Source organism: Hyla sarda, chromosome 3, assembly GCF_029499605.1.
Source record: "Hyla sarda isolate aHylSar1 chromosome 3, aHylSar1.hap1, whole genome shotgun sequence".
Lineage (NCBI taxonomy): Eukaryota > Metazoa > Chordata > Amphibia > Anura > Hylidae > Hyla > Hyla sarda.
Window position 1 is genome coordinate 305,748,317 of NC_079191.1, and position 17,424 is coordinate 305,765,740.

Here is a 17,424-nt window from a genome sequence, read left to right on the forward strand (position 1 = left end):
ACAGATCCCAGCTGTCATGGATGTGCGCCTTTAGTTTAGCAGCTACTCAGGGTATCGTGTTCATGTTTCCAAATGTCAGCTCCTCATCTGGGGACAGGTAGCCAACCATAGGTTGACAGTGGAGCTGTAGAGGTAGCATCTAGACACTTTACATATTTAGGTATAAAGGTGGGCAAACAACCAGCATCCTTATATAAAAACTCAACTATATCCCTCTTCATAAACGTACTGAACAAGAACTAGTGCACTGGCAGTCCCTTTCCTTATCTCTGTTTGGCCGTGCGCATCTCTTAAAAATCGCTTTGGTACATTACTATATAATCTGCAGATGACCCCTCTCCTGCTCCGACACACGGATTTTTCCCGATTGCAGTCTGCTTTCACTGCCTTCCTGTAGAAGGGTAAACGGCCAAACATTGCGTTTCGTAAATTAAGTTTACCTACATTGGAGGGGGGTATACAATTACCACATTTGCGCACATACAACTTAGCGGCTCTGCTCAGACATGCCAGGGATTGGCTCCTGGGTACTTGTTGGTTTTCCAACTTGCAGTTGGACAAAGCGCTAACAGCCTCCTAGGATCTAGGTGCTCTTTTATATGTTCCCTATGGTTCTTTACTCTCGCAGGTCAAATCTAGTTTGCTCTTGAAAGACACCATAGCAGCATGGAAGGACGCTAGGAAACTTTATGGTCTGCCCTACATCATGTAGGGTTTACTTCCCCTCTGGAATTCACTCTCACAAAGCATGGATAGTAAGCTTTTTGCTGCCTTGAGATCTAGGGGGATTAATCTAGTGACACAGTTACTATCAGATGATGACGGGTCACTACTGGACTGGGATCAATATACTTTGCCGAGGGGCCATTATTTCCAGTACTTACAGTTACGGTCCTATATCCTCCAGCTTCCGATGAGTCGGGAGTACTTCTCCAAAGAAGCTATTTTCCTGAGTTTTCTGGGCTCCGGGGATAGTAGGCTCTCATTGTCTGACATATGTTCCAAACTGAAGCAAGCCACCTTACATTCTTTACAAACCACATTGTTTGCCTCTTGAGGGCAGGAGTTGGGCATATCAGATGCTATAACTAAATTGCTCTTGCGATGGAAACAAGTTAGAAGTACTACGCTTAATAAGACCTGGAGGAAGACACACTTTAAGGCAACATATGCATTTAATCTGTCCCTGTCCCGGCACAGCTGCCCAAAGTGCAATATGGACAAGACTCCTCTGTTGCATGCGCTTTGGGAATGCCCAGACGTTACCTCTCTTTGGCGAAAAGTAAGTTTGTGGCATTCAGATGTCCCGCTTACACCATTAAATGGGCACTCTCATTAAAACTAATTTTTGCTATTGCACTCCTTATGGTAAATAAATATTTCTAATATACTTTGTTCTAAAAACAATGAAGTTTTCTATGTTTTATTTGTGCTCATCATACATAGACTTTGGACCGAAGTCCAAACACAAAGTGCAGACTGGAGTGCTGGGGGGAGGGGGGTCCAACCAACAGCATATGACAGTCAAGTATGAGAGGAGCTATGATTGGATGAGGCTGGACACAGCGCCCCCCCCCCCCCCCCCTCAGCACACCAGACTGCACTTCCTGTGCTTGGACTTCGGTCCAAAGTCTGTATATGAGATGGGGGAAAATATGCTTTTGAGCTTTTTAAGCACATAGAAAACTTCATTTTTTTTTTTTTTTTTAAGCAAAGTATATTAGAAATATTTTTTATTTACCATAAGGAGTGCAACAGCAAAAATTTATTTTAATGGGAGTCACCATTTAAAGGGGTTATCCAGGAAAAAAACTTTTTTTTTACATATAAACTGGCTCCAGAAAGTTGAACAGATTTGTAAATTACTTCTATTAAAAAATCTTAATCCTTTCAGTACTTATGACCTTCTGAAGTTAAGATTGTTCTTTTCTGTCTAAGTCCTCTCTGATGACACCTGTCTCGGGAAACGCCCAGTTTAGAAACAAATCCCCATAGCAAACCTCTTCTAAACTGGGCGTTTCCCGAGACCGGTGTCATCAGTGAGGATTTAGACAGAAAAGAACAACCTTAACTTCAGAAGCTCATAAGTACTGAAAGGATTAAGATTTTTTAATAGAAGTCATTTACAAATGTGTTTAACTTTCTGGAGCCAGTTGATATATATATATATAAAAAAAAAAAGTTTTTTCCTGGAATACCCCTTTAAGGATGATTTTTCATTATATACTAATAACGGCACAAAAGAGTAAGGGCCCCATAGTAGCAGTAAAAGGGGTGCATCTGATGTTATTAGTGACGGTTAAATGCCTACTTAGGCAATGGTTAAAAAGGAGGCGCCCACGTTGTCGAAAGTCATTGATGTCATGCTCTTTATAGACAGATTAGATACCCTGCGAAACTGAGAATAGGGCTGAAAAATTATTTCATGGAACACACATACTTACCCAGCGAACTCCCAGACCTGATGGAGTTTTGTAGCTCCACTTGGTACTGCGTGATGAGTCTTAGTGGTACGCTGGGAACATTGTTTGAGGCCGGGCAGTCCAGTCGGAAATACGGTATGTCTCTGTCTTTTTCTTCTTTTTGCTTTCAGCCTATCTTTCTCCTTCTTTGTTTTTGGGTCTCTCTCTCTATTCTATTCTTTTCCCCTTTTGCTATAGTTTCTTTTCCCTAGGTTACATCTGTATTCTTTTTCTTGTGGGGTTAGGCGTTTAAGTTCTTTGAGGGCCTTCAGGTCCTCTCCGGAGATTACTGGGTGAGGGTTTTGTTAGGAGGGGTATTGAGGCCCAAGAGGTCGGTCATAAGATTCTGCCCCTCCTGAAAATGTTCTGCCATGTTCCTTTGACTCCATTGGGCAGATCACTTTTAGGGAACGATATAAGCACTGGATTATCTTGGGCAGATTTGTTGTTGGGTTGATTTTATGCGGCATTCCATCCCAAGGTCCTTTCATGGTCCAATATGTTTTTGTTTATTCCTAATCTTCTATTACGTTGTGATGTGTTCGCAACTAGCAATGGAGGTTATGATAATGTTCATGCAAGTCCACATCTTACCTTATTGCGCTGCATTTTCATATCTTGTTTAAAATTAATAACATTTTTAATTTTTTTGAGAAACAAACTTACATGCTGTTTCCACTAGCAATAGCTTGCCCATATCCCCACAGTATATAGAACAAGACCCTTCAACCAGTCTTGCCAGCAAGCACACAGACCAAAACTGGCAGGTGTCACAGTTCAATAGTCTCGGGTTTATTGTAATAATTCACATACAGCAAAAAGTTCCACTTGAAGCATGTGGTATAATAAACATATACCACATATTAAGCATATATAGACCCTAGTGATGTCAATGGTGGGCTCTGAATGTCTGTGCTCTATGAGCCGTGGGCACAGGTCAGATATCAGTGAGGGGCTCACGGTCCCCAGCAGAATTATCTGACAGGATACAAATCTGATTCTACTAGCCTGTCAGATAACCTAAAGGGCCAGAGCGACATTGAAGGCTGTTTGAATGCTATTTGTCTGGCTAGTACATCAAAAATCAAGTCATCACTGATCCTAGGATTGGACCTTGTCATAAATCTCAGGAGCAGTAATACCAGCTCACCCCTTCACATCACTGGTCTCTCCCCTGGCCGATATAACGTTATATTAGTAAGTTGCATTTTTTTTTTTTAAATACTTTTTGACACAATACACAGTTGTTTCTTTCATTGGACAACCCCTTAAGTTTAATTACATTGATTACTTCTCCACAAGATACATAATACACTGCTCAAAAAAAATAAAGGGAACACTAAGATAACACATCTTAGATCTGAATGAATGAACTAATCGTATGAAACACTTTTGTCTTTACATAGTTAAATGTGCTGACAACAAAATCACAAATATTAATGGAAATCAAATCTATTAACCCATAGAGGTCTGGATATGGATTCACACTCAAAATCAAAGTGGAAAACCACACTACAGGCTGATCCAACTTTGATGTAATGTCCTTAAAACAAGTCAAAATGAGGCTCAGTAGTGTGTGTGTGTGTGTGTGTGTGTGTGTGTGTGTGTGTGTGTGTGGCCTCCACGTGCCCGTATGACCTCTCTACAACGCCTGAGCATGCTCCTGAGGGATGTCTTCCCAGACCTGGACTAAAGCATCCGCCAACTCCTGGACAGTCTGTGGTACAACGTGGTGTTGGTGGATGGAGCAAGACATGATTTCTCAGATGTGCTCAATCAGATTCAGGTCTGGGGAACGAGCTGGCCAGTCCATAGCGTCGATGCCTTCCTCTTGCAGGAACTGCTGACACACTCCAGCCACATGAAGTCTAGCATTATCTTGCATTAGGAGGAACCCAGGGCCAACCGCACCAGCATATGGTATCACAAGGGGTCTGAGGATCTCATCTAGGTACCTAATGGCAGTCAGGCTACTTGTGGCACGCACATGGAGGGCTGTGCGCCCCCCCCCCAAAGAAATGCCACCCTACACCATTACTAACCCACTGCCAAACCGGTCATGCTGGAGGATGTTGCAGGCAGCAGAACATTCTCCACGGCATTTCCAAGCTCTGTCATGTCTGTTACATGTGCTCTGTGTGAACCTACTTTCATCTGTGAAGAGCACTGGGCGCCAGTGGCGAATTTGCCAATCTTTGTGTTCTCTGGCAAATGCCAAACATCCTGCAAGGTGTTGGGCTGTAAGCACAACCCCCACCTGTGGACGTCAGGCCCTCATACCACCCTTATGGAGTCTGTTTCTGACAGTTTGAGTGGACACATGCACATTTGTGGCCTGCTGGAGGTAATTTTGCAGGGCTCTGGCAGTGCTCCTCCTTGAACAAAGGTGGAGGTAGCGGTCCTGCTGCTGGGTTGTTGCCCTCCTATGGCCTTCTCCACAACTCCTGATGTACTGGACTGTCTCCTGGTAGTGCCTCCATGCTCTGGACACTACGCTGACAGACACAGCAAACCTTCTTGCCACAGCTCGCGTTGATGTGCCATCCTGGATGAGCTGCACTACTTGAGCCACTTGTGTGGGTTGTAGACACCGTCTCATGCTACCACTAAAGTAAAAGCACCACCAGCATTCAAAAGTGACCAAAACATCAGCCAGGAAGCATAGGAACCAAGGGATCTCTGCATCTTAAACTGACACAAATTCTAACATTCGATAGAATTGTAATTATACCCATTTGTAATTTCCTTGGTTGAATGCAGAGAAAACTGGAGAAAAGCACCTTGGATTCCAGGCACTGCCAATTCAAGACATCAAAGCCAAAGGATGCTTTAAAAGATCCAATACAGGATCATGTTTATTGTAAAAAATAAATAAAGATTATCACCACCTGCAGAACCACTCCTTTATTGGGGATGTCTTGCTAATTGCTATAATTTCCACCTTTTGTCTGTTCCGTTTGCACAACAGTATGTGAAATTGATTGTCAATCAGTGTTGCTTCCTGAGTGGACAGTGTGATTTCACAGAAGTGTGATTGTCTTGGAATTACATTGTGTTGTTTAAGTGTTCCCTTTATTTTTTGAGCAGTGTAAAATGCATGATAGCTGAAGGTTAAACTGCTGGGACCCTTAAATGAAAGCCACTACATTCACTGCTATATCCACAAGCACATTGGGGAAGATTTATCAAAACCTGTCTGGAGGAAAAGTTGCTGAATTGCCCAAAGCAACCAATCAGATCGCTTCTTTCATTTTTCAGAGGCCTTTTCAAAAATAAAAGAAGCAATTTGATATAGGCTATAGGCAACTCAGCAACTTTTCCTCCGGCCAGGTTTTGATAAGTCTCCCCTAGTGTGCTTGTGGATATAACAGTGAATGAAGTGGGTCCCAAGCGGTTTAACCTTCAGCTACCATGCATTTTATTGTGTATCTTTTAGAGAGGTGATAAATGTACTGGGGTTACATACAAGAACCTTAACCCCTTAAGGACTCAGCGTTTTTCCGTTTTTTGCATTTTCGTTTTTTCCTCCTTACCTTTAAAAAGTCATAACTCTTTCAATTTTGCACCTAAAAATCCATATGCTGGCTTATTTATTGCGCCACCAATTCTACTTTGTAATTACATCAGTCATTTTACCCAAAAATCTATGGTGAAACGAAAAAAATAAATCATTGTGAGACAAAATTGAAAAAAACAAAACGCCATTTTGTAACTTTTGTGGGGCTTCCGTTTCTACACAGTACATTTTTCGGTAAAAATGACACCTTATCTTTATTCTGTAGGTCCATATGATTAAAATGATACCCTACTTATGTAGGTTTGATTTTGTCGTACTTCTGGAAAAAATCATAACTACATGCAGGAAAATGTATACGTTTAAAATTGTCATCTTCTGACCCCTATAACTTTTTTATTTTTCCGTGTATGGGGTGGTATGAGGGCTCATTTTTTGCGCTGTGATCTAAAGTTTTTAGCGGTACCATTTTTGCATTGATAGGACTTATTGATCGCTTTTTATTAATTTTTTCTTGATATAAAAAGTGACCAAAAATGCACTATTTTGGACTTTGGAATTTTTTTGTGCGCACGCCATTGACCGTGCAGTTTAATTAATCATATATTTTTATAACTCTGACATTTCCGCACGTGGCGATACCACATATGTTTATTTTTATTTACACAGTTTTTTTTTTTTAATGGGAAAAGGGGGGCGATTCAAACTTTTATTAGGGAAGGGGTTAAATGATCTTTATTCACTTTTTTTTTTCCACTTTTTTTTGCAGTGTTATAGCTCCCATAGGGACCTATGACACTGCACACACTGATCTTTTACATTGATCACTGGTTTCTCATAGGAAACCAGTGATCGATGATTCTGCTGCTTGACTGCTCATGCCTGGATCTTAGGCACTGAGCAGTCATTCGGCGATCGGACAGCGAAGAGGCAGGTAGGGATCCTCCAGCTGTCATGTAAGCTGTTAGGGATGCCGCGATTTCACCGCGGCTATCCCGAACAGCTCCGTGAGCTAACCGGCATACTTTCACTTTCAACGCGGCGTTCAACTTTGAACGCCACGTCTAAAGGGTTAATAGCACGTGGCAGCGCGATCAATGCCGCGCCCTATTAGCCACGGGTCCCGGCCGTTGTTAGAGGCCGGGCCCGACCGGCTATGACGCGGGGCCACATTATAGATCGGGAGCGGACTCATGACGTTCCAGTACATCATGAGTCCTTAAGGGGTTAAACATTAAAGGGAAAAGAGAAAAATTGCATCTCATCCAGCACTGGTAGTAACGTAGAAAGATAAAAGAAAGACCGTGTACGGTGCCTCGTGTATTACCCTTGGCTTGATAGTGAAGAAAGTGTTTGGGACAATATTGCCCCTTTTAGATGGCCAATCACCTCACAGCTGAATAAAAAATTTGTATCACCTCAATAATGCAGAGTTTGCTGCTATGCCGGAAGGTCTCAGGGATCAGAGCGATCTGTTTTGGTGTAGAATGCAGAGAAAACTGGAGAAAAGCACCTTGGATTCCAGGCGCTGCCAATTCAAGACATCAAAGACAGAGGATGCTTTAAAAGATCCATTGCATAATCTTTATATTTTTGCAATAAACATGATCCTGTATTGGATCTTTTAAAGCATCCTCTGGCTTTGATGTCTTGAATTGGTAGCGCCTGGAATCCAAGGTGCTTTTCTCCAGTTTTCTCTGCATTCAACCAAGGAAATTACAATTGGGTATAATTACAATTCTATCAAATGTTAGAATGTGTGTCAGTTTACGATGCAGAGATCCCTTGGTAGAAACACCCCAAAATTTCAGCTCTTAGGTTAATTTCTCCATTAAATCACACCCCCTTTAATACTACTACATTAGAAAATGGTAAAATCCCAACCTTGTGCAAGTAACTCCTCGCCAAGCTGAATTTCTTCAAGGAAAAACCTCTGAACAGCCTCAGCATCTTTAAGATCCGGCAGCTAAAAAGAAAGATCACAGTATGTATCATTAGTAAATATTGAAACAAAACATTTATTTGTGTTATGTTCCCTTTTATCAATCAGGGAGTATACGCGAAGGTAGAATATAATTAAATGCAATAAAAAATAAATTGAAAAAAACAATATAAGCACTTAGGCTTGGGGTGCATTCACATCACAATTTTTCCATCCATCTAGGTGATACAATTTTGTACTTAAAGTGTACCTGTGGTTAACCAAAACTTTTTATATAATGTAGATAATATTATTATACAGTCAAGGCCGTAAATGTTGGCACCCCTGACATTTTTAAAGAAAATGAAGTATTTCTCACAGAAAAGGATTGCAGTAACACATGTTTTGCTATACACATGTTTATTCCCTTTGTGTGTATTGGAACTAAACCAAAAAAAGGGAGGAAAAAAAGCAAATTGGAAATAATGTCACACCAAACTCCAAAAATGGGCTGGACAGAAATTATTGGCACCCTTTCAAAATTGGGTGGAAAAATAAGCATGTGATGCTCCTTTAAACTGACCTGGGGCAAGTAACAGGTGTGGGCAATATAAAAATAACACCTGAAAGCAGATAAAAAGGAGAGAAGTTAACTTAGTCTTTGCATTGTGTGTCGATGCATGAACAAAAGAAAGAGGAGAAGAGAACTGTCCGAGGACTTGCGAACCAAAATTGTGGAGAAAAGTCCATCTCCAGAGATCTAGATTTGCATTTGTCCACAGTGTGCAACATTATCAAGAAGTTTGCAACCCATGGCACTGTAGCTAATCTCCCTGGGCGTGGACGGAAGAGAAAAATTGATGAAATGTGTCAACGCAGGATAGTCCGGATGGTGGATAAGTTCCAAAAATATTGAAGCTGTCCTACCGGCTCAGGGAGCAGTGTCAGCGCGAACTATCCGTCAACATTTAAATGAAATGAAACACTATGGCAGGAGACCGAGAAGGACCCCACTGCTGACACAGATATAAAAAAGCAAAACTACATTTTGCCAAAATGAAATCAAGTAAGCCAAAATCCTTCTAGGAAAACTTCTTGTGGACAGAGACCAAGATAGAGCTTTTTGGTAAAGCACATCATTCTACTGTTTACCGAAAATGGAATGAGGCCTACAAAGAAAAGAACAGTACCTACAGTGAAATATAGTGGAGGTCCAATTATGTTTTGGGGTTGTTTTGTTTTGCTGCCTCTGGCACTGGGTGCCTTGAATGTGTGCAAGGCATCATGAACTCTGAGGATTACCAACCTATTTTGGGTTGCACTGTACAGCCCAGTGTCAGAAAACTGGGTTTGCGTCCGAGATCTTGGGTCTTCCAGCAGGACAATGACCCCAAACATACATCAAAAAGCACCAGAAATGGATGGCAACAAAGCGCTGGAGAGTTCTGAAGTGGCCAGTAATGAGTCCAGATCTAAATCCCATTGAACACATCTTAAAATTGCTGTTGGGAAAAGGCGCCTTCCAATAAGAGAGACCTGAAGCAGTCTGCAAAGGAAGAGTGGTAAAACATTCCGGCTGAGAGGTGTAAGAAGCCTATTGATGGTTATAGGAAGTGACTGATTTCAGTTATTTTTTTCAAATGGTGTGCAACCAAATATTAGGTTAAGGGTGCCAATAATTTTGTCCAGCCCATTTTTGGAGTTTGGTGTGACATTATGTCCAATTTGCTTTTTTTCCTCCTTTTTTGGTTTAGTTCCAATACACACAAAGGGAATAAACATGTGTATAGCAAAACATGTGTTACTGCAATCCTTTTCTGTGAGAAATACTTCACTTTCTTGAAAGATTTCAGGGGTGCCAACATTTGCGGTCATGACTATATATATATTTGTAATATAGATTGGTTAAAAAAATGTGTATCATTTTGCCCCTACAGCTATTGTCTGTGTGGACTTCATATACAGGAAGTGTGGGTGGACAAACAGGGCTCTGTGAAGTGAGGCTCAGTGACACGGTCCCGGCTCACACAGTAGGATGATTGACTAGCCAGGAGCCTGCAGAGCCCTGCTTGTCCTGCTCACACTTCCTGTATTTGGTCTCCTCATAGAAACAATCTGGCAATAGCTGTTGGGATAGAATTTTTTTCACCCAAAAATATACAAATTTTTTAATCCCGTAAACGTACGTCATGGTGCGAAAATTTGTATCTAGAAACAAGCCAACCGGCACTACTAAGCTGTAAAAAAATTGTAGATAAATGAGCATAGTCCAGGGTCCCGTATTCGGGTTAGGGCCAATAATACAAGTAGGTGTGTGGAGGTGCTAACAGTCCAGAAATACAGCGTAATATACCAGTGAAAAGAATGAAAGTTGCACTCACTGCAGGATATTTTTCAGTTCAAGATTTATTTAATGTTGCAGACAAGGTTACAAATCACGCAGTGGAGGGAAGGGGGAGAAGAGACATCAGCTCTGGGGAGCTGACAGGAAACAGCTATGAATAGTTTCGCAGATAAAACTACTTGTTCATGCTTCTTCCGTACGTCATGGTGCGGTGGTACTTGACGTAAATGACGCTAACACCAGACCGGTGCTCTCATCATGCACAGCAGGTCCCGGCTGCTATCAGCGTAAAAAACATATTTAGTATCACCGCGTGCGTGAATGTCCAAACTATCAAAACATAATGTTAATGATATCGTACGGTAAACAGCGTAAAACGTTAAAAAAAAAAAAAAAAAAAAAAAAAAAAGTCCAAAATTGCTGCTTTTTTGGTCACATTTTATAAAAAAAATAAAATGTATATAATTAAAAGGGGTTTAAAGTTAAGTTTCATATACGCAAATGTGGTATCAATAAAAAGTACAGATCACTGCGCAAAAAATTATCTGTCATACAGCCGCGTATACGGAAAAATCAGAGAGTTATAGGTAGTCAAAATAGAGGGATTTTAAAACATACTAAGGCTACATTCCCACTACCGCTGCGCCCCGTCAATAACGGGCGTCAAATTATTTTTTTGGGGAGTTTGACGGCCATCATTTTGACAGGCGCAACGGGCAATAACGGGTCCCAATGTACCCCATTATAGTTTTCTCCCGCTATTCACCCTGCCGTTCCTGACGGCCACCACACTACCGGGTCATAATGGTAGTGTGAAAGGGGCCTAATTTGGTAAAAAAGTTTGATTTTTTTTTTAAAGGTTTCAATAATAGAAGAGTATGTGGTCATGGGTATCATTTTAATTGTATGTCATTTTTACCATAAAATGTACAGGGTGGAAACGAAACCTTCCAAAATTTGTATAATTGCGGATGGAAACGGGTGGGTGGCTGGGGGTTTAATGGAAGCAGGGGTGGGTGGCTGGAGGGGTTTAATAGATGCAGGAGTGGGTGAATGGAAGCATGGGTGGCTGGGGGGTGAGTGGAAGCAGTGGCGTGGGTGGCTAGGAGGTGAATGGAAGCAGTGGCAGGGGGTGAATGGAAGCAGGGGTGGTTGGGTGGCTGGGGTGATGAATGGAAGCAGTGCTAAGGGTTGGAGTAGTGAATGAAAGCAGGGGAAGGGTGGGAGTGAATTAAAGCAGGGGTGGATGGGTGGCTGCAGGGTGAATGAAAGCAGTGGCAAGGGTGGGGGGATGGGAGGGTGAATGGAAGCAGTGGGGTAAATGGAAGCAGAGGTGGGTGGTTGGGTGGCTGCGGGGTGAATGGAATCAGTGGCAGGGGTGGATGGGTGAATGGAATCAGTGGCAGGGGTGGATGGGTGAATGGAATCAGTGGCAGGGGGAGATGAGTGAATGGAATCAGGGGCAGGATGGATGTGAATGGAATCAGAGGAAGTGGGAGTGAATGGAAGATGTGGGGGTGATTGGAAGCAGTGGGGGTGAATGGAAGCAGGGGTGGTTGGGTGGCTGGGGTGATGAATGGAAGCAGTGCTAAGGGTTGGAGTGAATGAAAGCAGGTGAAGGGTGGGAGTGAATTAAAGCAGGGGTGGATGGGTGGCTGCAGGGTGAATGAAAGCAGTGGCAAGGGTGGGGGGGTGGGAGGGTGAATGGAAGCAGTGGGGTAAATGGAAGCAGAGGTGGGTGGTTGGGTGGCTGCGGGGTGAATGGAATCAGTGGCAGGGGTGGATGGGTGAATGGAATCAGTGGCAGGGGTGGATGGGTGAATGGAATCAGTGGCAGGGGTGGATGGGTGAATGGAATCAGTGGCAGGGGTGGATGAGTGAATGGAATCAGAGGTAGTGGGAGTGAATGGAAGCAGTGGGGGTGAATGGAAGCAGGGGTGGGTGGGTGGTTGCAGGGTGAATGGAAGCAGTGGCGAGGGGGTGATTGAAGCAACGTGGGTAGCTGGGAGTCTGGAGACATTATGTGGGAAAGAGGTTGGAGGCATTTGGGGGGATGCTGGAGGCATTGTGTGCGTGGGAGAGAGGTTGGAGAAATTTGGGGGGAGGCTGCTGGGGGTCATGGCATGTGTGTGTGTGAGGCAGCTGGGAGCCATTGTGTGCAGGGGTGTGGAAATTTTATAAAAAACTACTTGTCCACGGGACAAAAATGTAGCAAAATCTACTTGTCCCTCATGACGATCCACTTGTCCGGGCCAATTTTTGCTTTTACGCTCTCGTTTTTTCACCCTATAATAGCCATAAATACCTACTATAATGACACCTTTTAATTTTTCAATAACATTCTCCGAACCAAAAAAAAATAATATATTTATTAAGGGAAGTGAAATTGAAATAGTAAAAGATAATTTAGCAGATTTGGTGGTTTTCTTTTCTGCACCATTTACCTTGTGGTTGAGGTAACATGTTAGTTTTATACTTTAGACGCCTGATTACAGCGATACCAGATTTGTATCGTTTACGTCATGTTTTACAAATTTTTTTTAATTGCCATTTTTTTAACCCCTGTAGCTTTATTTTTTTTCTGCATACCTGGCTGTATGAGGGCTCATTTTTTGCGCCATAATCTGTTTTTGTATCGGTACCATTTTGGTATTGATCTGACTTTTTAATCGCTTTTTAACTTTTTTTTTCTGGGCTATTATAAAAATTGCAATTCTGTGGTTTGGTATTTTTTTACATTTACCGTACGGGATACATAATGTTATATTTTAATAGGTCGTACAATTACGCACGAAGCGATACCAAATGTGTTTATTTTTATTATGTTTACATGTTTACGTTTTTATATAGGAAAAGGGGGTGATTTGAACTTTTAACATGGAAGGGGTTAAAGGGAACCAATCATCAGATTTTACCCTATATAACGCTTGGCAAAGAGTTATATAGGGTAAAATCTTTATTTTCACCATTCCCGGGGGACGCTCCTGCCCCCAGGGATGGTGAAAATATGAAGTTATAAACTAGTCACCGCCACGGCCATAAGTAGTCCCCTGGGCTGGGAGCTCTTCTCATCTACTCCCGTTCTTCAGCCGGCAGCGACGCCCCCTCCGCTTGATTGATGGGCCGCGCCATTGTTCCGCTCACTGAACAGACGGAGCAGAGTGATGACGCGGCCCATCAATCAAGCAGAGGGGGCGTCGCTGCCGGCGAAGAACGGGAGTAGGTGAGAAGAGCCCCCCGCCCAGGTGACTACTTACGGCGGCGGCGACTAGTTTATAACTTCATATTTTCACCATCCCTGGGGGCAGGAGCGTCCCCAGGGAATGGTGAAAATAAAGATTTTACCCTATATAACGCTTTGCCAAGCATTATATAGGGTAAAATCTGATGATTGGTTCCCTTTAATGCAGCGGTCTTCAAACTGTGGCCCTCCAGATGTTGCAAAACTACAACTTCCAGCATGCCTGCACAGCCAACGGCTGTCCTGGCATGCTGGGAATTGTAGTTTTGTAACATCTGGAGGGGCACAGTTTGAAGACCTCTGGGTTAATGTGTGTCTTTCAAACTTTTATTAAAACTTTATTTTTTTTTTTACACTTTATTACACTTATAGGAGGAATCATTCGATTCCTCAGACAGATGAATAGAGTTCTATTGAACTCTATTAATCTGTGTGCTCTGTGATCCATTGATAGAGCCTGGTCCAGCCAGGCTCTATCAATGACAGAGCGGGACAGGAGGAAGCAGAGGTAAGTCCTCCGGCTACCTCTATAGTGTATCGCCCCCCTGCGATCGCGCTGCGGGGGGGTGGGGGCGATCCACCCCACTAGCCCACCAGGGAACATTCACATCTCCCTTTAGACGCCGCTATCAGCTTTGACAGCGGCGATCTAAAGGGTTAATAGCCAGCTGCGGCGATCGCCGCATGCTGGCTATTAGCAGCGGCCCCCAGCTACTGAGAACAGCCGGGGGCTGCAGAGTATGGAGCGGGCAGGAATCCCGAGCCCCCTCCATACATACTGCAGAGCGACGCAAGCATCTCCCCGTGCAGACGTACGGGGAGAGAAGGCAGAGGACGCAGGTCTGCACGGGGAGAAATAAGCCACACCCTCATCTCCCCCCGCACGTCTGCAGAGCAGGGGAGAGAAGACAAATACACAGCTTCTCATCTCCCCTGCTCTGCTTCGGAGGACACAGGCTGCAGAGTATGGAGCGGGCAGGAGGAGTATGGTCATGGCACGGAGGCGGTTCGAGGCCATTCGGAAATGCCTGTATTACGCTCATAATGCGGCATGTCCCTTTTATACCAGCATCCCTCTGTTCACATCCCTTGCCGCCAGATCCACGTCCGCTTGTGGGACCGTGCGGAAGTACCAGAGAGGCCTCCGTCTAAATTTGATCCAAACACCTATGCCCAAGGGTGAGTCCCTTGCCCTTACCCATGAAAACCTGTTGCTGGTCAGGTATAAGGATAAGAGGGTTGTCCTTATGCTGACCACAATTCAGGGTAATGGCAGCTCACCTGTCCCTGTGTGAGGTACCACAACAACAGTCCTCAAGCCTGATTGTATTCTGGGCTACAATCGGTATATGGGGGAGTTTATCTCTCTGATCAAGTCCTCAAGCCATACAATGCCATGCGCAAAACACGAGTATGGTACGTATGGTACAAAAAAGTTGCGGTCGACTCGGTACAGGTTGCCATGTACAACTCTTTTGTACTGTCCCAGCATGCTGGCAACACGGGGACATTCCTCCAGTTCCAAGAAGAAGTCCTAAAGGCCCTGATCCTCTGCATTAAAAACTGCTTAACTCCTTAGGGACGGAGCCCATTATGGGGCAACACCAGCATGTTAGAGTAAAAAAAAAAAAAAAGAAGAAATTTTACACTAACATGCTGGTGTAGCCCCCAACTTTTCGTTTTCATAAGGGGTAAAAGGAGAAAAATCCCCCCAAAATGTGGAGTGCAATTTCTCCAGAGTACGGAAATACCCCATATGTGGCCCTAAACTGTTGCCTTGAAATACGACAGGGCTCTGAAGTGAGAGAGTGCCATGCGCATTTGAGGCCTGAATAAGGAATTTGCAATAGGGACGGACTCTGTTACCTACAGTAAAACCCTACAGCAGTGTTTCCCAAACAGGATGCCTCCAGCTGTTGCAAGACTCCCAGCCTGCCAGGACAGTCTATGGCTGTCCGGCAATACTGGGAGTTATGGTTTTGCAACAGCTGGAGGCTCTGTTTAGGAAACACTGCCATATGAGACGTTTCTCATTTTTATTTGGGGGGGGGGGGACGTGTAAGGGGGTGTATATGTAGGGTTTTACTTTTTATTATTTGTTAGTGTAGTGGAGTGGAGTGTTTTTAGGGTACATTCACACAGGCGGGGGTTCACAGTAGTTTTCCGAAGGGAGTTTGAGCTGCGGCGGAAAATTTGCCACTTTCAAACTTGTAGAAGGAAACCCACTGTAAACCCGCCAGTGTGAATGTATTCTGTATATTCACATGGGGGGTACCCCAAACCTTCAGCTGTGGCAAAATGACAACTCCCAGAATGCACTGACAGACCGTACATGCTGGGAGTTGTAGTTTTACAACAGCTGTAGGCACACTGGTGGGAAACCACTGAGTTAGAAAACAGACTCTAGCTCAGAGATTACAACCAATGTGCATCCAGCTGTTGCAAAACTACAACTCCCAGCATGTATGTTCTGTCAGTGCATTCTGGGAGTTGTAGTTTTGCAACAGCTGGAGGCACATGGGTTGGAAACACTGAGTTAGGAAACAGACTCTAGCTCAGTGTTTCCCAATCAGTGTGCCTACAGCTGTTGCAAAACTACAATTCCCAGCATGGCCAGACAGTCAGGGATGCTGGGCGTGTAGTTCTGCAATATCTGGTGCTTCAGATGTTGCAGAACTACAACTCCCAGCATGCCTGGACAGTCTGGGCATGCTTGGAGTTGTAGTTATGCAACAACTGGGGAAGAACAGTTTGGAGACCGCTAAGTAGTGGTCTCCAAAAAGTGGCCCTCCAGATGTTGCAAAACTACAACTCCAAGCATGCCCAGACTGTCAAGGTATGCTGGGAGTTGTAGTTCTGCAACATATGAAGGGCCAGATATTGCAGAACTACACGCCAGAGCATCCCTGATTGTCTGGCCATGCAGGGAGTTGTAGTTTTGCAACATCTGGAGGGTTACAGTTTGGAGACCACCATATAGTCGTCTCCAAACTGTGCCACTCCAGATGTTGCAAAACTAAAACTCCCAGCATGCCCAGACAGTCAGTGCATGCTGAAAGTTGTAGTTTTGCAACATCTGGAGGACCACAGTTTAGAGACCACTGTACAGTGGTCTCCAAACTGTGACCCTACAGATGTTGCAAAACTACAACTCCCAGCATGCCCAGGCAGCCTTTGGCTGTGTGGGCATGCTGGGAGTTGTAGTTTTGCAGCTTTTAGAATGCAACAGAGAAGATCACTTACCGCGATCTTCACTGCAGCCTTCTCCGCCGCATTTTCCGGCCGTTCCAACTGCAGTCACCGCCGCTCCAGGATGCCTCCACCGGTCCGGGTAAGTCGGGCCATGCTCCCCCCTCGCCGCACGTGTTCCCCCTGCTCTGCCCCGACTTCGATCGGTGCGCAGAGTGGGAGGGGGAAATGAACTCTAACCAACCCCGCGCCATTGGTGGTCAACACTGCCACCTCACTCCTATCCTTTAGGATCATGCTTATTTTCCGGGAGATCAGGTCACCAGTGACCCGATTAGCCTGGATCGCGGGCGAATCGCTGGTCTGAATCGTTGACCAACGATTTGCCGCGATCGCTGACATTGATATCAGCAGTCATCCCAGTCGGATCACCGGCGGTGATCGGAAATGCGGAGGGCGTATGGATACACCCTCCGTCCTTAAGTGTCCTTAAGTTAAGGGAGTATCACACTTCCATGCAGTAGTAAATTTTCCCTCTTCATTTTAATTTCCCATAATTTTACCCCAATGTACCAAGTCCAGAGTACATTCCAAGTTTTAACCCCATAAAACCACTAAATTGCCCAAAAAACTATTTTTTTTATTTTTTATAAAAAAAACTGATGAGACCTCTGGGGGTATTTTTTCCCAAAAAATGGGTCATGGATCACAGTCACTATCATCGGGGACTTTTTTATGTTGCCTCAAATGCGC

At 44.0% G+C, this 17,424-nt stretch overlaps 1 protein-coding gene across 2 annotated transcripts in view; it reads right to left on the reverse strand.

The window, feature by feature from the left end:
- Window positions 1–17,424, reverse strand: part of TOMM20 (translocase of outer mitochondrial membrane 20) — a 95,357-nt gene that overhangs the window by 38,567 nt on the left and 39,366 nt on the right. For both annotated transcript variants that reach the window (XM_056566985.1, XM_056566984.1), the window contains one exon: window positions 7,861–7,942. In XM_056566985.1, the coding sequence (XP_056422960.1) occupies window positions 7,861–7,942 (82 nt within the window). The remainder of the gene's footprint in view (window positions 1–7,860; window positions 7,943–17,424) is intronic.